The sequence below is a fragment of the Stegostoma tigrinum genome, chromosome 9 (assembly GCF_030684315.1).
Source record: "Stegostoma tigrinum isolate sSteTig4 chromosome 9, sSteTig4.hap1, whole genome shotgun sequence".
NCBI classification, from domain to species: Eukaryota; Metazoa; Chordata; class Chondrichthyes; order Orectolobiformes; family Stegostomatidae; genus Stegostoma; species Stegostoma tigrinum.
This window is the reverse complement of record NC_081362.1, coordinates 40,952,016-40,973,395: the sequence shown is the minus strand read 5'-3', so window position 1 is coordinate 40,973,395 and position 21,380 is coordinate 40,952,016. Positions and strand designations below refer to the sequence as shown.

At 39.1% G+C, this 21,380-nt stretch overlaps 1 protein-coding gene across 1 annotated transcript in view; it reads right to left on the bottom strand.

The window, feature by feature from the left end:
• The window catches only part of usp34 (ubiquitin specific peptidase 34), a 329,850-nt gene that overhangs the window by 203,308 nt on the left and 105,162 nt on the right, over positions 1–21,380 (bottom strand). The window contains exons 15-22 of the mRNA XM_059648851.1: positions 20,821–21,035; positions 12,992–13,107; positions 12,787–12,914; positions 12,408–12,497; positions 10,043–10,138; positions 6,964–7,046; positions 4,682–4,836; positions 4,136–4,249 (exon numbers count right to left, since the gene is read on the bottom strand). Coding sequence (XP_059504834.1) covers positions 4,136–4,249; positions 4,682–4,836; positions 6,964–7,046; positions 10,043–10,138; positions 12,408–12,497; positions 12,787–12,914; positions 12,992–13,107; positions 20,821–21,035 — 997 coding nt within the window. The remainder of the gene's footprint in view (positions 1–4,135; positions 4,250–4,681; positions 4,837–6,963; positions 7,047–10,042; positions 10,139–12,407; positions 12,498–12,786; positions 12,915–12,991; positions 13,108–20,820; positions 21,036–21,380) is intronic.

Below are 21,380 nucleotides of genomic sequence, written 5' to 3'. Positions count from 1 at the left end.
ATCCTCATCTAAATCATTTTCATAAATGACAAACAAAAGTGGACCTAGCACCAATCACTGTGGAACACTGCTGGTCACAAGCGTCCAGTCTGAAAAACAGTTCTCCGCCATCACACTGTCTTACACCATCAAGCTAATTTTGCATCTAACTGACAAGCTCACCCTGAATGTCATGTGATCCTACTTTAGTAGTTAGTCTACCACGTGGAACCTTGTCAAAGGCTTTACTAAAATCCAAGTAAACAATGTCTACTGTTCTGCCCAGGTCAATCTTCTCAGTTACAAATTTGAGAGATTTGAGTTTGAAACATTATACAATTATTCAACAGCAACCCTTTACCCATTCCCACATTGTGAAAGGACCAGGGCTTGTGGGCCTGCATGTGTAATGCTCAGTCAGCAGGAAAGCAAAAGCAACCTCAGGTGGAAGGCTCATACAGGACTTGAGTTTAACACAAAAATATTAACAAATTAAAGTTGGTGTATGCTGTAATTCCTATAATACTCTCTATAATTCAAGAATCTGAATATATTCAAAGCTGAGATTAACAATAAATCAGCCCCACAGCTCTCAGGTATAAAAAAGGGAACCTGAGGAGTTGGATTTCCAAAATGTGTTTCAGAAAGTATGTCAAAAGGTTTCTGTACAAACTAAGAACTCTCAGGGATGGGTTAGCTAATAGGAAGCAGAGTGAAGGGATGAAGGATGTTACCATGTATCTACTGTCCTTCCCCCTCTAGATGGTAATAGCTGTGGCTTTGGAAGATGCTGCATAAGGAGCCTTGGTGTACTGTTCGACTCAGTATCGGTGATGGAGGGAGCGAATGATTGGCACCACATCCACTAACAAGTGGGTTGTTTTGTCCTGAATGGTGTCAAAGCTTCTCGAATACTGCTGAGCTGCACTCATCCCGGCAGATGGTGAACAACTCAGGAGAGGAGTTACTCCCTGCAGGATTCCTAGTTTCTGACCTCCTCTTGTAATTACAGTACTTGTATGGCTAGGGGTTAGCTCAGTTGGCTGAACAGCTAGTTTGAGGTGTAGTGTGATTCCAACAGCATGGGTTCAATACCCACACTGGCCGAGGTTAGCACGTAGGATTCTCCTTCTCAATCTCTCCCTCGCCTGAAGCATGGTGACTGTCAGCTTAAAACGCCACCATTTGTCTCTCTCTCTAATGAGACATCAGCGCTATGGTCCAGTAGGACTGCGGCAACTTTACCTTTTTTCTACTCATATGGCTAATTTTGTTCAGTTTCTGGTCAATGGTAAACCCCAAAACATTCATGGTGGGATTCTGAAAATCAAGGGCTAATCGTGAGACTCGTTCTTGTCGGAGACAATCATTACGCGGCACTTGTGCGGCACAAGTGCTGTTTGGCACTTTTCAGCCCAAGCCTGGATATTGTTCACGTATTGGTACATTTGGGCATGATCTGGTTCAGTACCTGAGACAGCATAAACAGTGCTGAACATTGTGTGCTCATTGGCAAACATCTTGCTTCTGACTTTATAACAGACGATAGGTCTATAGTGAAGTTGCTGAAGATGATTTGGCCAAAGGCACACCTTTGAACTCCAGCAAAAACATCTTGGAGCTGAGATTACTGAGCTCCAATAACCACAACCACTTTCCTTTGTGCGAGGTATGACTCCAATCAACACAGAGTCTCCCCCTGAATCTCAACGAATCCAGTTTTCCCGAGGTCTCCTTAATGCCTCTCTCAGTCAAATGTAACCTTGGTGTCAAGAGCAGTCACTCTCTTCTCACCTTTCGAAGTCAGTTTGTTGTCCACATTTGGACGTGGGCTGTAATGAAGTTGGGAGCTGAGTGGCTCTAGCAGAACCAAAACTGGGTGTCACTGAGCAGATGCTGTTTGACAGCCACTCTAGTGGAAAATGTCATCTACAATGTTAAGTACAGTTGATAAAAGGAGGAAGCTTCTAATGTCAAAAAGAGGAATAATCATAAAGATTTGGCAGATTTTAGATTTAAAAAATCCAAAAGTAATGTGGAACACTATGGGTCTAGCAAGAATGAGGAACTTGATAAAGTTAATATTAATAATGAAACAGCACTGGAGAACTTAATAGAGTAAAGGCAATGTTCTCTTCAACATGTTGCTCTTGTGCCCAGCTGAACTTTTTTTTCCCCAGTCCCACAAAAGAAAACTGTAGTCTTACACAAGTGTTATTTCTCAGGGCACAAAGCCGATTACTACCTTTCATGCTATTCGACAGCCATGTAAGATAGAAGGAAAAACTAATTAAGTCAACACTGCTTGCTCTGATGTCTACATCCCAAGAGATGACTACAAGGACAGTAGAAACATTGGGTTTTGGTTTTCCAAAGTTCCTTACGTTCTAGAACATATTCTGCAAATTGGGTGGTAGCAAATTTAACTCTGCTATTCAAGAAAGGACAGAGAGAGAAGTAAGTGGGAACTTTAGGACAATTAACTAACACAAGTAGTAGGCAAAATGCTAGAATCTAATATTAGAGGTGTCATGACATATATGATTAGGTGCTATTTATGGTAGTATAAAACAAAATCTTGTTCAACACTAATGACATAACTAGTCAGCAGTGACAAAAGAGGTCTAAAGACAGGAAGGTCAAGGGCAATTAGGAACAGGCAACAAATGATTATCTTAATAGTGATACCTACATCCCATGAATGAATACACATTGTAAAACAACCTGGAAACTGAAAAGGACCCGAGGCATCAGCAAAAACAGAACTCATGTTATGCCTTCATGTAGATTGCAGCCACGCTCTTCATATATTGTTGTGCTGGGAGACTGAGTGAAGCCACCCACCCACTCCTCCTCCTCCCCCCCAATCCCCACACCAACACACACACACACACACACACACACACAGTAAATTAGCTGTCTCCCCATCATCCTACAAACACAGAGCTCTTGGCAAAACCCCTTTCATCCACTCAGCAGCTCCAAACCAGAAGCAGCTACCCTCCATTCATTCAGGAGACCATATTTTTCAAATAGCAATCCAACTCTACCCCACCCCTATTCCCAACTATTACCCAGAGAATTGGATTCTATTGTCATTCCCCTCCCACTTCTGCTCTATCCCAATCTGCTACAGCACACTGTTCTATTGGGATGAGTTATAGCAGCCAACTCCAAACTAGCATATTTCTGAATATTCTGCTCCAAGCCTTGATACTGCTGAGAATTTCCAGCTGTGATTTTCTCTAGGCTTTGGCCACATTGGAGGCAGCAGTTGCCAAGGAGAGGTGGAGATAAGAGTGGAGCTCCATTACCGAAAAGTTAAAATTTTTCCAGCTGAAATTTTACATGGCTGCTAGTAGAATGAATAAAAGGGAAGCCATTATGTATAGCACATTTCAAACCCATTCAATAAGTGTCACACAAGTTATTCCAAGTTGGAAGCCACAGGATCTGTCAACACAAACTAAAGATTGGCTAGTGGATAGAAAATGAGGGGAAAAGAAACAGTGAATTTTCTGGTTGGTAGGCTGTAATTACTGGTGCACAGCATGTATTAGTGACGGGACTCAACTATTTACATTCTTTTTCAGCGACTTGATGAGGGCTGAGTGCATCGTTTTTAGGGTGGGCTGATGATATTAAATGAAGGTGGGAAATTAGGCTGTGAAGAGGATGCATAAGGATCAAGGAGTCATAATTTTGTTCCAAATCATCAATTCTAAAACCTATTGGTCACCCGGGCCAATGTGGATTAATTTAGCAAAGTAAACGTGGATTTGTTACGAGCAAATCCTGTCTAACCAACTTGCATGAATTTTTTGAGAGTAACAGAGATGACTAATAAAGGTAATGCCATTGTAGTTTGCATTGACAAATGTCTTTTGGAAGTCGAAGTGCCACATAACAGACTTGTGAGCAAAGTTAGAATAGAAGGAACATTAGCCATGTGGATACAAAACTGGATGCTTGACAGGAAACAAAGTAGTTTTGAACTGTTGTTTTACAGACTGGAAAAGGTTTGAATGTCAAGTATTATTACAGTGCAGACAAGTAACCATTTTGCATTCAAACTCCTTTACCGAATGCTTACTGGGTTTTATAGGATCTCCGCACAGAAATTTCTCCACAATTAAATTTCTACTTTTTTTCTCACCTCAGAAGTGGAACCACCATCATAAGCACTGGTTGCAAGCCGGGCCAAATTGCATAAATGCTGGAACAGATTCAAACCAGTCATGCTGATAGTTTCAGGTTTTAACTGCGGCATCTGAAGTATATAATGCATAATTTGACAGAATGAGAAAACAACGAAGCTGGCACCTATTAGACGCTATTAGGAAAGAGGACTACAATTTATTATAGTCACAATAAATTCACAATACTTCTTACACTGTCTAGATTTTTACTCTTTACTGACTTACTCCATTATATACAAAGATCTATCTGCAAAAAGAAAAGCTTGCAGTCATCTTCTCAGATTTGAATTTCCAACAAAAGAAATTTCTGAAGGATTTAAAGTAGTCAAGCTTGTACAATTCGTTTTTGCCATTGCCAATAGCAAAACTTGTCTATTTTCCAGACTGTGTAAAGGCAGTCCTTTTAACATCTATTCTTGCCTAAAATTAATAGGCTTCTAGGCAAAAAATAGCTAGGACAATAATGGCTTAAGTATGTAAAAGTATTGCAAAGTTTCACTAACCTTTTCTAAAAAAAGATGCTTATATGTTTCCATTCCCATTGCATGCTGGTCTTTACTGCGAACTTGGTTAAGGAACCAGTGCAATGCATCATCATAACATTCAGGGTCTTCGACAAGGCAATGCCACAAAATATCCACCTGATCAAGACTTAACCCTAAAGTAAATACAAGAGCTGTAACAACTGAAAGTGCTGTTTTTGGGGAGGTATTTGGAAATTGAAAACTATAAACTTTAAACCTAAACTTTTGAAAAAAACTACAAGATTTGAACGGCTGTAAAATCAGAACATAAACAATGGCAAAGTGGTAAACCACTATGCAAAATGGGCATCAATATAACAATAATCAGTATTTTTGGAGGTGTTCAATACACATTTTAATATACATAAATCACATACCACATGCTTTCAAAAACAAATAGCACCTCTACTGATATGAAAATATTATGAATAGTTGACTTGCATGAGTTTATTTGTACTGTTTTAAAAAACACATTCAAGGTGCTGGGGGTATGAAACATTATAACTTTCAGCAATGACATCAAACATATTCTGACCAACTACAGTTGCAAGTTAGAGTTCCTTGAACTGTGCCAATAATTATGTTCTAACTTCAAACAAACAAGTTAATTCTACATTGGGGTGTCTGAAGATGTAAGCCAAATAGTACCCAGACAATGGCTAGATCAGTGCTGTGAAAACGTTCTCCTAAAAAAAATACAATCATAAAATATGGAACTATACAGCGCAGAACAGGCCCTTCAGCCCTCAATGTTGCGCCGACCTGTGAACTAATCTAAGCCCATTCCCCCTACACTATACCATCATCATCCATATGCTTATTCAAGGATGTTTAAATGACCCTAATGTGGCTAAGGTGTCACAGTTACAATGCCCAGATTCCTATCCAGAAGTGTAGACTTTGTGGGTAACCAGCTCCTTTTTAGAATTGTGCATTTAAGCTAAATAAAATCTGACAGTTAAACTTCCTAAGATAAATGAGATACAGCCTGGACCTAATCTCCTACATGATTGGAAGCTAAGTTCATAAGGGTCCACCATACAAAGAGGCTTCCTCTCAAGAGGACTCAAAAATCAGGATTCAAATATCTCTAACATGTTTGTACAAAATGAGACTAAAATCCAAAATGTGTTATATTTCACAGTGCAATCATCTTTGTGCATCCTTTAGCTAAATGTTTATGTTCTGCATTTCTTGAGGATGAAAATAAACGGCAATTGCACTGTGCGAGATTCAAAGTAGTTGAAGACTTCTTGAAACAAATCAAATCATCAAATTTTGAACTGTATTCAATATTCGATTCATATCTGCCCTTTAATCCTGGAGGACTGATTCTGCTATTAAAGTTCACTTCCAACAAATTCAAGAACCAAGCATTGCTAAAAAAAATCAATAGAACTACGGTCATCCCTGCTTCATGATCATGGAAGTGGCAAAAAGGTATGAAAACAGCACAGGAAATAATTTTATGCAAATGTTTCACCTCCTGCTATCAAACCTTAGCAGCAATTTATTCTTGAAAAATTAGCATAAAATCACTGAGCTGTTTAAATCAGTCACTGGGTCACTTCTTACAGCAGAATCATCAGCTAGTCCACAAACATTTCTATGCCATACTCATACCTCTGTGATTAAGTAGAAAAACAAATATGCTTTGACAACTTGGGAACCATACTTTGACGTGTAGGAAGCCAGAATCTGTTGCTCCCCATTTATTGATATATCCCACTGCAATGCATTTCTTCAACTCTTGTTTATTTAAAATTGCTTTTCGATGACAAGTTCCCAAACTCTTCAAAAGGCCAAACTGTATTCATCTGACATGACTTCTTTATCACACACCTAAGCACCATACTCCCATTATCTTGGTTGAGATGAGCTTACTCAATGATGCATTCTTGGTTCTTCTAGTTTATGCTGGTTACGTTTTACATTGCAAATATGTCGCCAAAAATTTAAAACAACACATAACGAAACAGGGGACAATGTCAGGGCAATGCCTTGTCCAAAGTTAACTTGGCAGTCAAAAGTCAATCATCATTAGCTGGTTCTCCATCTCTAGCAGAGTTCACTTGCTGATCAATTCTTACTCTCCTCTCACACAGTATAAACAGAGCTATTTTCCTTTTACATTGGCATTTCTTGTGAAATGTCCTGATAAGCGCAAGACAAAAAACTTCAACAAAAAGTGTATCCTCTCCTTTGTCAATACTCAAGTTCTGTACTACCAAACAAAAATATGGCAGCAAACAACAACTTACTAAAATGGTCTGGAGATCCTAGAGTTGAAAAAACACATGTCAGAAACTGGAGACGAACCTGCACTTCCGCACCATGGCTGTACCTGTATTATAATTATTAGACATACAGTTAATGCTGGGAAATTAGAAGAAAAGTACTGTTTTGCTTACGTGCTAATTTTTTAAAATTTCTATATATTCAAGGGATTGCAGACATATAGGAATGACAGCAGGCACCAATTTTAATAAAATCAGTTCAATACATCAGATAAAGTTTCAACAAAAGATCTTTAGTTCTTGAGTTTATTCATTTAGGCATTGTCAGGCTCCAAAATATTAACAATGCAAAATCAAGAATATACCAGCTTCTTGAGAGAGTCAGGGAAATTGATCTACACTTCTGTTGACCATCACAGACTTTCATCTGGTTGGAATTTCAGTCTTGAAAATCAGAATCTGGGTTTTGAGCAAACTGGGAGGTGAGGGGAACATAACCATAAATAAATGAGCCAAACATCATAGGTAATTATTAGGAATGAAAGGCCACAGGGAAAAAATGGAAAGTCTATTACTGTCAGACCAGAAATTAATTTCCAAAAACATGAATGTGGTTTCATGCGACTGACTGCTGAAAGTTTAGTCCATATTCTTATGTCCACTTCACACATCAAGCAATTTGCATTTTTAAAAGAACAGATCTTGAGAGGTAACCCTAACAATAATTAGGTGGTTTTGTTTGCCCTAAAGAAGTTAAAGCTGTAATTAAAAATCTTTCAAATGACGTTGAGGAAAAATACAACATACTTTTCTGAATTTTGTAAAGCCTAGGAGGGGGGAGAGATCCAGGAGAAGAGGCCAGGAGGGTAGGCCATGATGGAGGCAAAACTTTCTCAGTCCTGCCACAGAAAGTGCCCGCGTGCGTGCATGTGTGTTTGTGATACAGGCATTGCAGTACATGGGGCTATCAAAACAGTGATCAAAAAGTGACTTCAGAAAAGTGAGAAATGCAATATGTTCTGTAGTACATTCAAACAAATCTTATTCTATTAAACTCGATATAAACTTCACCTTAATTTGTTTTTAAAAATCTGTTCTTCGGTTTTTCTTTAAATAATTTGATAACCCAATAGATTTTGTATGGACCAAAAAAGCTTCCAAGATATACTAACGTATCCTGGAAACCATGCACGGTGCCCATTCTCACCTGAAATTATATACTGCTGCCGAACAAGACCCATTACCCTAAAGCAATGTGGAACGACATGCTCTCTTCTACACAACATCAATCATTTAAGTTCAATGATGAAGGAAGAGAAAGACTGGATAGCTTCATGACTGCTCCTTATAAATTTGGCAAAAATGGAGGAGAACTAGTTACTGTTCCCAACACAATTTGAATTTTAAGTGGGTGGAATACTTTTCAATTCAAAAAGGTTGAATGGATGAACATTACAGCAAGGCAATGTTGCTTCCTGCACTTCACTCAGAGAAACAAGCAATGTCATTGAACTGAATAGCTCTCCCAGGTTGTTGCTCTGGTGTATTAATAAAATGGATGAATTCCCCAGCTTTCCCAAAAACAGAATCTGTTGCTTAGTTAAAGCTGGGTTAGGTTACAGAAATCCCATTTTGCAGCATGAAATTAACCACTAGTTTAAAAATAGAAACCATGTATATTTTTGCAGCCTCAGGGAGAATTGTTTAAGCACTTGGTCTGGATTGCAGATCTGAGTACAGAAGGTGGCAAATGTCATGTGTTATGGACAAGACCAAATCCCCTCAAGATACGTTAAGATAGCCTGGACCTTCAATTTTCCTTATTTTAAAAGGTAAGTGCACAGGATTGCATTCCAGATACAATTCGATTGGTCAAACTATTTTAAGCAAAGCAAACTATTTTTACACTACAGTTAAAATACAGACAAAATTAAAATAAAATTGGTATCACTGTTACTCTATCAAAATGCTTAAATAATAGATATACTAACTAGTATTAATTAAGCACTCCAGTATAGTGACTTCCCACAAACACAACACTGTCAAAAGCAAATGCAGTAAAATAGACTCTCTCACAGCAGGAAGAGAATCCCAGCTTTCAGCTGTAACTCAGTTAGGAATAAGAGTTTCCATATCCAGCTTGAAGACCCTCACAATTGCAGAAAGCTAAAACTAAAAATCTGGTTCTGTGGGAGCTTGACCCCACTCAGTCAGGCTGCTTGTATTGTTCTATCTTTAAAAAAAAGCTCAATACGTCTGTCTTCACACAAGGACCTCAAAGCCATAGTATCCAGAAATTAATCTGTGTGCCTGCAAGGCAAAATCCAACAGATATAGATTCCACCCCAATGTGTGCAATCTACTGAATTTCCCCATTATTATCACGTCTCAAAAGCACTGAAAAGTACAAAGAAATATGAAGACGTTATATAGAATTTTCATTCCGAGTACAAGATATTCCACTGCCCTCATTTAATTTATCCTCAATGGCCAAACAAAATTATACATAAAACTTCAATTACATTCTTTAGAAAGGTGCATGCGCCTTGACACAAGAATCATTACTTCCATAATCTCAAAACATTCCTTTGGTGTACAATCATGATCAACACAAAATCCTTGTTATCTACAGGGAGAGGAGCATGAAACTCCCGCAGATAGCGCAGAAACATGGACAGTGCTATAACAGAAATTTCCCATCTACCACAAAGGACTATGATGTCAGGATCTGTCAATGAAGGGAAAAGATATTGAGTATGTGGCCAAGAATGCCAGCATGCAGATCTACACGTAGTAAATTCAAGTATAATGCGGAGTGTGTACACTTTGGTATACCCTACATTTGGAGAATAAGTATAAATTAATCTTGCATGTAAGAATTGGTATTTTCAAATACTAGGTTCTCAAAAATATAATGTGAAGACAGTCTCTGAATAAGTGAAATACACAAATTATACTTTAAAACGGCGAAAAAAAACTCTTGAATATACCTACAGTCTAAAATTTGATTGTATCCGTCTTAACACAGATCAAATTAATCAAATGCTGAAATCCATGTTAATGTTCAAAAGTGCTCAAAAAGATAATCAGCAGGCATACTTACAACAAATGTTTATGCATTCCTTCTCTAACTGCTTGAATGTAGTGTATCAAATTGTCAAAGAAAAGTTTCATCATGCTTAGTTCCTTTTCTGCCCACCTATATAAGAAGATGATGATCTTTCATGGCCTCGTACATTCATTGTCCACAAGTGGATTGCAATTTTGATTTATTTCTAATACTGTGTGTATTATATTGCAAAAGCAAATAATTTTCTGACTATTAGAGAGCAAGTTAGTACATATTCTACTCGTACCAATACTTCATTTTACAAATATACATTTCTAAAGCCTTTAACTAACAATTTATAAACTTAAGTAAAGTACAAACAACTTGGTTCTTTTATCCCTAACACCATTCATTACCATCTACTTACATTGTAGAACTTTTTATTTACATAATTATAAAATACAATTTTCTTTATCGGAGATGATTTTCTTCGTCTGAGTCAGCTGCAAAGCACCATGGCATCATGATCTGGCGCCGGCTCATCTATCTATCCTACCTTACTAAAATGCTATTTTATTGTAGATGCCTGCTCAATTTTTTTTGATTGCAATACAGTGTATAAGGTTAAAATAAAACATGAAATTTACTCCCTTACCCGCTCAAAATATGCACTTCATACTTTGTGATTTGCCTAAATGACTGTTCATTATAAGTGAAATATTGTTATTGCACACAGAGCGTTGAGAAAACTCTTAAAGGTGGATAATAACAAATCTTCAATATGCTCGGGTACGTAGCGTGTAAAAAATGAAAATGCTTACTTTAGCTAACTGTTATTTTTTCCCCCTTTCCTTTAATGTTATTGCACTGCTCTTAACTATTGGTTATTAATTGGAAGCATAAAAGGAAAAGTTACATGGGTGATTTGCTGGGGGGCAAAAGCCACACAGAGAGCTGTAGAGGATGAGTCGCTAAGTACATTCAAGGCTGATGCAGACATTTTTAATGAGTAAGAGACTCAGAGGTTATGGGGAAAAGGCAGAAAAGTAGAGTTGAGGATTATCCGATCAGCCATGATCTCACTGAATAACGAAGCAGACATGATGGTCTGAATGGCCTACTTCTGCTCCTATAACTTTTGGTCTGATACACATGCCACATTTTAGAGATGTGGCAACTCAGATGCTACCCTTCAGGTGTCATCAATATGGCCACCCCTAGCAAACTCCAACCCCAACATCCTCACTTGTAGCCTACTCCTCCAAATCCCAAGCTTCTCACAGCTACTTCATCCAGGTTCCAAAGCTCTTGCATGCTCCAATTTCAGCTCCCAATCATCTGACAACCTCTATCTCCATATTATACCATAATCTCCAGCAAAATAACTGGCCAGTACCCTTGGGAAAAGGCATTATCCACGACGGTCAAAAAAAGTCCCAATCAACAAAAAGCAGTTACAGTTCCGCAGTAACTCTCTCACTGCTACCACAGTTTCCTAAAGCCTCAGATCATAGGTTATCTCACATGTTTATTTCTGATAGGCTCATAGCAAACACAGGAGAGAACTAGCCCATGACTGGAGCTTTTCACCAAATCTCCTCATACTACCTATGGGGACAACTCTTCTTGTATTGGTCAGATCTGTGATTGAATTCTTGCAAGAATTTTACTAGTTTCAGGGGAGAATTTGGCTGCTGCCACTATATATTTTGAGCCCAGCTTCACATGTGGGGTATCTAATAACACGGTGACGCATGCCATTCATAGGAGCTTTCACGTTGCAATTCAATTTCAGGGGCATCACCACTATGAACTAAGAAAATGCCTCATTTAGTAACAGTCTCAATAGTCAGAAGGTTACAAATTGAAGCCCAGTATTTCAGCTGGCACATCAGCATCATTCTGAAGGAGTACTTATTTTCACAGACGTAGCCATTGGATACATCTTGAAAAGTCATTTTTTAAAGAATTCATTCACGGGATGAGGATGTTGTTGGCTAGACAGCATTTATTGCCCATCCCTAATTGCCCAGAGGACAGTTAGAAGTCAACCATACTGCTGTGGGTCTGGAGTCACATGTAGGCCAGACCTGGTAAGGACGATAGCTTCCTTCCCTAAAGGACATTAGTGAACTAGGTGGGCTTTTCTTGACAATCAACAATGGATTCACAGTCATCATTAGATACTCTCTCAACTAACACCAATAAAAATAAGTTTAATGCTTGTTTCACTATCATATTTTTTGGCAATACTAAAAACCCTTGGCTGGATTTCTGAACTAGCATTATTGTATGTGGGAGATATATCAAAGTGTTATAGAAATATAAAAATGCCTTCTTACATTAGCAATTTGTAAATAAAGTGAAGAGTCTTTAGCTTGAAAAACTGCAATGCTTTAGAGAATTGTGGGTTACTTACATAGTTATCCAATGCGTATCATAACTGCTTCCAAATTGTTGAAAAGTGCCAAACAGTTTTGGCAAAAGACGAAGTGAAACAACCACAGATCTAAATAAAGTTATTGCGTATGATTAATATTAAACAATTATTTAATTTTGGGTGTCAATTAATCACAGTTTAAAGAAAGTTTGCTCACGATAATAAAATATCTTGTAAGAACAATTTCTGAAGATATTTTTCAATTATATTTTCATGCAAAATTTATGACATGATTATCTCAGTAATAATCCGAGTAATACAAATGAGGACATCTTAAGAATTAAGTAGTCACTACATACTCAGAGTGAACAGTAAATCAACTTCATCACGCACTGGGAAACTTAATTTTATTTCTTACCTATCATTTGCCAGATTTTCTAAACAACCTTCAATGAATCTCATTCGAATCTGCCGATCAGTAAACCAGCAGACGAGGGAGCACAGTAGTTTCTCAGCTTCATTTATCAACCCCTCAGAGAGGTGAACCTACACAGACAAACAGAAAGTAACCAACAGCACTATATTCAATCAATTCTTAATTGTTGTTATGAAAATAAACATACCGCATCTTCATCTTGCACCAAATCCCAAAGAAGCGTATTACCCTTTTTGCAAACATTGTCTAAATTGATGTCGGTGACTGCATTTGAGTTATATTGGTGCTTATGAACATTAGGAGCTGAGGAAAGAAGGTACAATATTCAAGTAGTAAAATAAAAATCCATATTCAGGCACAGATAAATTATTTACTCAAGACTCAACAATTTTCTTCTAACATTCACAAGTCTCTACATTTTTGTAATGATCCAAAAATCATTGTTAGTATTATAGGCAGTTTTCCAAAACTTTCACAGCACATTTAGTTTCGCCTTTGTACTATCTTCCTTATGACCATACAAAGGATTCCATCTTTGTTTTGCACAGATTACATTCTGTGACAAAGGATTTGGTACATCAACAGACTAATCAACAAGTAATATTAATTATCTAAACAAGGTCAATGGACAGAACAATTAATTTGCCCTAAAATTAGTACAAGTATCAACAATACCATATCACATAAAAGAGGAAAATAAAACACTAGCTATTAAGCATAACCGCAACAACAGTTCTCAGCAAATGCCTTTCTAAACTTAAAGAACTATCTTCTGACTAACATAGCACCACATTACTGCCAAATTACTCAGTTATATATAGTGTAGTTATTATCGATCTCTGCCCAAACAAGCAAAATTAAGTGGGGTAATGGATTTAATAAGATGGCATCAGTACATTTAAGAGAGAGTGGATCTTGGATCAGAAAGTCAAGATACACAATCAGTTTTAGTGAAACTAAGAAACATTAACAGACAGTAGTGATCACAAAGTGTGGAGGTGGGTGAACACAGCAGGCTAAGCAGCATCGTAGGAGCACAAGCGCTGACGTTTTGGGCCGAGACCCTTCACCAGAAAAGGGAGATTGGGAGAGGGTTCTGAAATAAATAGGGAGCGAGGGGGAGGCGAATCGAAGATGGATAGAGGAAAAGATAGGTGGAGAGGAGACAGACAAGTTGAAGGGGTGGGGATGAAGCCAGTAGAGGTGAGTGTAGATGGGGAGGTAGGGAGGGGATAGGTCAGTCCAGAGAGGGCCGACAGGTCAAGGGGGCGGGATGAGGTTAGAAGGTAGGAAATGACATTGGCAGGACGTGTTTTCAGGCTGCCAGTGGTAATACTGTAGGACAGTATAAATCAAAAAATTACAGCTGCATGTAATAAAGACAATACAGCAATCATGGGAACTTCAATCTACCTTAGGCTAGCCATGCCTATCTCACACTAATGCTGTGAAGGGATTCGCGGAAGGTATATGAGGGAGGTAGCTTGCTAGAATATATTGAACCACCAATTATTGAATGGGCTAATTTATATTTAGTATTATGCAACGGGAAAAAGCTAAATTAATAACCATACTTCAAAGAAGTTTTTGGGGAGAAAGGGAGCATAAAATGGGCTTGTGAGTGATAAGTTCAATCTAAAACTAGGGTCTCAAATACAAACAAGGGAATCCACTAAGGTATGAGATGTAAATATTCATGTGGCAAAATTGGGTAACTTCATTTAAAAGGTACGATGATACACAGATATTGGTAAGCATTTAAAGTTTTAATACATAGTTTACAAAAAGTAATGTCCATTCCTTCAAGGCACAAGAACCAAGCAGGAGCGATGACCTAACCATGGCCACCAAAAGAAGTTAAAGATCATATTTGATCAAAAACGTTGCTGACAACATTACCGAAAAAACACTGGAAGGATTTTAGAATTCCATTAAGTTGAAATTGATAAATGAAGGTAAAATAATGTGAAAGCAAACTAATGCGAAACGTAAAAATGGATTGTAGAAGCTTCAGTGAAAATAATTAGGAAAGACAAATGTGGGTCCACCAGAGACAGAGACAGGAAAATTCATAAATGGGGAATAACGAAATAGCAGAGAACCTAAACAAATACTCCAATCTTGTCGTTACAAAGGAAGGCATTCCTTCTAGGAATATTTCAGAACCAGGGGATTAGCCAGAATGGAAACTGAAAGAAATTGGTATTGGGAAAAAAGATGGCACTGGAGAAATAAGGGGAAATGAAAGTTGATAAATATCCTGCACCTGATGGTCTGCATTCCAAGGTGTTGAAAAAAGGTGGCTGATGTAACCCCACTGTTTAATAAAAGGAAGAGAGAATTAGGGGAAATACAAGCCTGTTAGCTTGACTTCATTAGTCGGGAATATGCCAGAATCCAGGATAAAAGATATGGTAGCTGAACACTTAGAAAATAATGGTAGGATTGGGCAAAGTGCACACTGATATCTGAAAGGGCAGATCATGTTTGACAGACCTGATGGGAGTTTTTAGAATGAAGGTCAGCTAAGGTGGGACCACTGATTATGGTGCTCTGCATTTGGATTTTCAGAAGGCCTTCAATAAAGGTTCCACATAAAAAGTTATTAAATAAAATTACAGCATATGGGATTTTAAGTAAAACAATGACATTCAGAATTGTTTAACAAACAGAAAATACAGAGCGGTTAAGAAGGACAACAGAATCAACAGAGCAGAAAACTCAAGAAGGGATCGTACAGTATGGCCAAGTGAAATAGGGATTGATAGGAAGGGTGAGGGGAGAAACAAATTAAAATTATTATATATGAATGCACGAAGCATAAGAAATAAGGTGGATGAGCTTGAGGCTCAGTTGGAAGTTGGCAAGTATGATGTTGTGGGGATAACTGAGAGGTGGCTTCAAGTGGACAGAGCCTGGGAAATGAATATTCAAGGCTATACGTGCTATCGAAAGGACAGACTGGTGGGCAGAGGCGGTGGGGTAGCCCTGTTGGTGAGGAATGATATTCCGTCCCTTGCGAGGGAGGACATAGAGTCAGGAGATGTAGAGTCAGTATGGATAGAGCTGAGAAATTCTAAGGGCAGAAAGACCATAATGGGAGTTATCTACAGGCCCCCAAAACAGTACTCAGGAGGTAGGGTGCAGGTTGAATCAAGAGTTGAAATTGGCCTGTCACAAAGGTATCATTACAGTTGTTATGGGAGATTTCAACATGAGGGTAGACTGGGAGAATCAGGATGGTACTGGACCCCAAGAAAGGCAGTTTGTACAGTGCTTCTGAGATGGATTCTTAGAACAGGTTGTACTGGAGCCTACCAGGGAGGAGGCAATTCTGGGTCTGGTGTTGTGAAATGAACCGGACTTGTTCAGGGACCTCAAAGTAAAAGAGCCATTAGGAGGTAGTGACCATAATATGATAAGTTTTAATCTGCAGTTTGAGAGGGAGAAGGGAGAAGGGAGAATCAGAAGTGTCAGTATTGCAGTTGAATAAAGGGAACTATGGAGCTATGAGGGAGGAGCTGGCCAAAGTTCAGTGGTACAATACCCTAGCAGGGATGGCAGTGGAACAACAATGGCAGGTATTTCTGGATATAATGCAGAAGGTGCAGGATCAGTCCATACCAAAGAGGAAGAAAGATCCTAAGGGGAGGCGGGGGCAGCCGTGGCTGACGAGGGAAGTTAAGGACCGTATAAAAATAAAAGAGAAGTATAACATAGCAAAGATGAGTGGGAAGCCGGAGGACTGGGAAGCTTTTAAAGAGCAACAGCGGATAACTAAAAAGGCAATACACAGAGAAAAAATGAGCTATGAAGGAAAACTGGCCAAAAATATAAAGGAGGATAGTAAAAGCTTTTTTAGGTATGTGAAAAGAAAAAAAATGGTTACGACTAAAATTGGGCCCTTGAAGTCTGAAACGGGTGAATTTATTATGGGGAACAAGGAAATGGCAGATGAGTTGAATAGGTAGTTTGGATCTGTTTTCACTTGGGAAGACACAAGCAATCTCCCAGATGCAGTAGCAGCTGATGGACTGAGGGTAATGGACGAACTGAAGGGTATTTATATTAGGCAGGAAATGGTGTTGGATAGACTGTTAGGTCTGAAGGCTGATAAGTCCACTGGACCTGATGGTCTGCATCCCAGGGTACTTAAGCAGGTGGCTCTAGAAATTGTGGATGCGTTGGGAATTATTTTCCAAGGTTCTATAGATTCAGGATCAGTTCCTGCGGATTGGAGGGTGGCAAATGTTGTCCCACTTTTCAAGAAAGGAGGGAGAGAGAAAACAGGAAATTACAGACCGGTTAGCCTGACGTCAGTGGTGGGAAAGATGCTGGAGTCAATTATAAAGATGAAATTACGACTCATTTAGATAGCAGTAACAGAATAGGTCAGAGTCAGCATGGATTTACAAAGGAGAAATCGTGCTTGACGAATCTTCTGGAATTTTTTGAGGATGTATCTATGAAGATGAATAAGGGAGAGCCAGTGGATGCAGTGTACCTGGACTTTCAGAAAGCCTTTGATAAAGTCCCGCATAGGAGATTGGTGAACAAAATTAGGGCACATGGTATTGGGGGCAAAATACTGAGTTGGATTGAAAATTGGCTGGCTGACAGGAAGCAAAGAGTAGTGATAAACGGGTCCCTTTCAGAATGGCAGGCAGTGACCAGTGGGGTACCACAAGGTTCGGTGCTGGGACCGCAGCTGTTTACCATATATATTAATGATATAGACGAAGGCATTAGAAGTAATATTAGCAAATTTGCTGATGACACAAAGTTGGGTGGCAGTGTGAAATGTGAGGAGGATGTTATTAGAATACAGGGTGACTTGGACAGGCTAGGTGAGTGGACGGATGCATGGCAGATGCTGTTAAATGTGGATAAATGTGTGGTTATACACTTTGGTGGCAAGAACAGGAAGGCAGATTACTATCTCAATGGAGTCAAGTTAGGTAAAGGGGAAGCACAACGAGATCTAGGTGTTCTTGTACATCAGTCAATGAAAGCAAGCATGCAGGTACAGCAGGTAGTGAAGAAAGCTAATAGCATGCTGGCCTTCATCACAAGAGGAATTGAGTATAGGAGCAAAGAGGTCCTTCTGCAGCTGTACAGGGCCCTGGTGAGACCGCACCTAGAGTGTGGTGTGCAGTTTTGGTCTCCCAATTTGAGGAAGGACATTCTTGCTATTGAGGGAGTGCAGCGTAGGTTCACAAGGTCAATTCCCGGAATGACGGGACTATCATATGTTGAAAGATTGGAGCGACTGGGCTTGTATACTCTTGAGTTTAGAAGGATGAGAGGGGATCTGATTGAGACGTACAAGATTATTAAGGGATTGGACACTGTGGAGGCAGGAAGCATGTTTCCGCTGATGGGTGAGTCCAGGACCAGAAGACATGGTTTAAAAATAAGGGGTAGGCCATTTAGAACAGAGTTGAGGAAAAACTTCTTCACCCAGAGAGTGGTGGATATATGGAATGCTCTGCCCCAGAAGGCAGTGGAGGCCAACTCTCTGGATGCTTTCAAGAAAGAGATAGACAGAGCTCTTAAAGATAGTGGAATCAAGGGTTATGGGGATAAGGCAGGAACAGGATACTGATTGTGGATGATCAGCCATGATCATAATGAATGGTGGTGCTGGCTCGAAGGGCAGAATGGCCTACTCCAGCACCTATTGTCTATAAATAGCTTGACAAGTTGTGCACCATAACATTTAGGATCAACATTTAGGCCCCAGCTGTTCAAAACGTACGATGACTTGGGTGTGGAAGATCCAGGATAATATTATCAAATTTACTGATGACTGAAAACTAGTTGCAAACGAGAGTTGTGAGGAGGAAGCAAAGAAGCTTCAAGGGGATTTAAATAGAGTGAGTGAGCAAAACAACATATAGAAAAAGGTGAAGCTATTCACTTTGGAGCATACATCAGAAATGCAGTATATTTCTTAAAAAGTAAGAGATTCGCAAGCATTGGTGACCAAGGGGGCCTGGATGTGCAGAGTTATTAGTCACTAAAAGCAACATCCAGGTGCAGTAAGCAATTAGCAAGGCAAACAGCATTTTAGCTTTAGTCATAAGATGACTTGCTTACAAGAGTAAAAATGTCTTAACGCAATTGTAAAAAGCCTTGGTGAGACCGGATCGGGCATATTTAAGTTGTTTTACCTCAGGAATGATACACTTTCCATAGAGGGAGTGCATCAAAGTTCTACTAGATGGATGTGTGAGATGGCAAGATTGTCCTGAAGAGGTAGGAGACAGAGAGAGGGTGGTGGTTCAGGGTTGTTTTTCAGACAGACAGGAGGCCTATGGCCGCTAGCATCAGTGCGGGGTCATCTGCTTTTTATCATTTTATATAAATGATTTGGACATTAACATAGGAGAAATGGCTAGCAAGTTTCTACATGAACCAAAACTGGTGGTGTAGTGGACAGTGAAGAGGGTTATCTCAGAGTAAAACGGGACTTTGAATCAGATTGGCCAAGGATTGGCAGATGGAGTTTAATTTAGATAAAATATGAAGTGTTGCATTTTGGCAAAACAAATCAAGGCAAGACTTATATACTTAATTGTAGGGTCCTAGACAGTGCTGCTTAACATAGAGACCTTGAAGTGTCACAGCTCCTTGAAGGTGGAGTTGCAGGTAGACATGTTAGAGAAGGCAACATTTGGTACACTTGCCTTTATTGGTCTGTGCATTAAGTATAGCAATTGGGTTGTCATGTCGTGGCTGTACGGGTCATAGATTAGGCCATTTTTGGAATAGTGCGTTCAGTTCTGATCTTCCTGCTGTCAGAAAGATGTTGTTAAACTTGAGAGAGTGCAGAAAAGATTTATGTGGATGTTGCCGGAGTTGTAGGGTTTGAGCTATAGGGAGAGGTTAGGGCTGTCTTCCCTGGATTGTCTGAGGTTGGGGAATGACCTTACAGAGATTTATAAAATTATGAGGGGCATGGATAGGATGAATAGCCAAGATCTTTTTCCCAGGGTAGGGAAGTCCAAAACTACAGCAAACAGGCTTAAGGTAAGAGGGGAAAGATATAAAGGGGACCTAACTGGCAACTTTTCACAGAGCTTCTAGAAGTGGTGGAAGCTATTATAATTGCGATATTTAAAAGGCATCTGGATGGGTACATGAATAGGGAGGGTTGAGCGGAATATGGGCCAAACACTGGCAAATGAGATGAGATTAGTTTAGGATATCTGGTCAGCATGGACGGGTTGGATTGAAGGGTCCGTTTCCATGCTATACAACTCCACGACTCTGAGAAATTAAGAAGTTTGTGCGTATATTCTCTGCAAAGACGAGTAATGAAAGGCGGTCTAACTGAAACACACAAAATTCTTCAAGCGCTTAATAGGGTACAGAGCAGGAAGGATATGGCTGTGAAGTTGTAGAAGGCAGGAGAGAGATCTAGAACCAGGAGATACAGTCTCATACAAAGTAATAAGCCATTAAGAACTAAGATTAGGAGGAATTTCTTCATTTAGAGGGTGATAAATCTTTGGAATTCCCTACTCTGGAAAGCTCTGAATACTCAGTCATTATCTATATACAAGACACAAATATAAAAATCACAGATCAATAGATTTCAGATATTAGATAGCAGATACAGGGCTAGCACAGGAAGTGATACTGAAGTCGAAAATCAGTCACCATCAGTCAATGGTGGAGCAGGCTCAAGGGCCTAGGGTAAACACAAGTTTTGCTGCCGCCCGTTACAATAATAGAACCATTATTACTGCAAAGCGTTGCGAGTATAATATCAGTTTGGAGGCAAAAATCAGCTTTGCTGTATTGCAACATACAATAAACTTCACTACTCAACCTTTCTGATAAAGCTCAGGGGAATTCGTTTAAGCGATTTTTACCAAATAAAGTTCAAATTTTAAATGTTGTTAGATTATTATTCAATGCATTCACAAATCTCAAGTAATAATAACAGAAAATATGCAACAACTTTTCTATTTTACCATTCATTCTGCAAATTAATTCATATTTCCCTACCTTGGCTAAGATGTTCATGGTAGATAGATGCAAGATTAGGGAGATGTTGTTGAAGATGAGATGTAAGATCTGCATGAGAATTGATCTGTACCAGTTCTTCTTCGCAACCTGACTCTTCCCCGTCAAAGTCTGCCATGTTCTTTTCAGATTTTGCACTGACCTGAGAACTACTACAGCTGACATCATCTGCACTCATCATATCATCACCCAAGTGCCTGTAAAACAAATATTTCATGATTATAGAACTTCACAAGAAACATTTTCTTTCCTAAACAAAAATACTTGCACGGAATACATCAACTAATATTCATATACAATCCAAGGGTCATTTGAAATGTGTGAAAGAGAATTTAATAGTCATTAAAAACACTCTCAGAACTAGAAATCAAACCGATACTCAAAACAAGTGACCTGGGGCACGAGACTGTGACATTCAAAAAACAAGTTCCATACTTTTCAGGAACTGCCGATGCTGGAGAATGTGTGATAACACGTAACACGGTGTGAAGCTGGATGAACACAACAGGCCAAGCAGCATCAGACGAGCAGGAAAGTTTGAC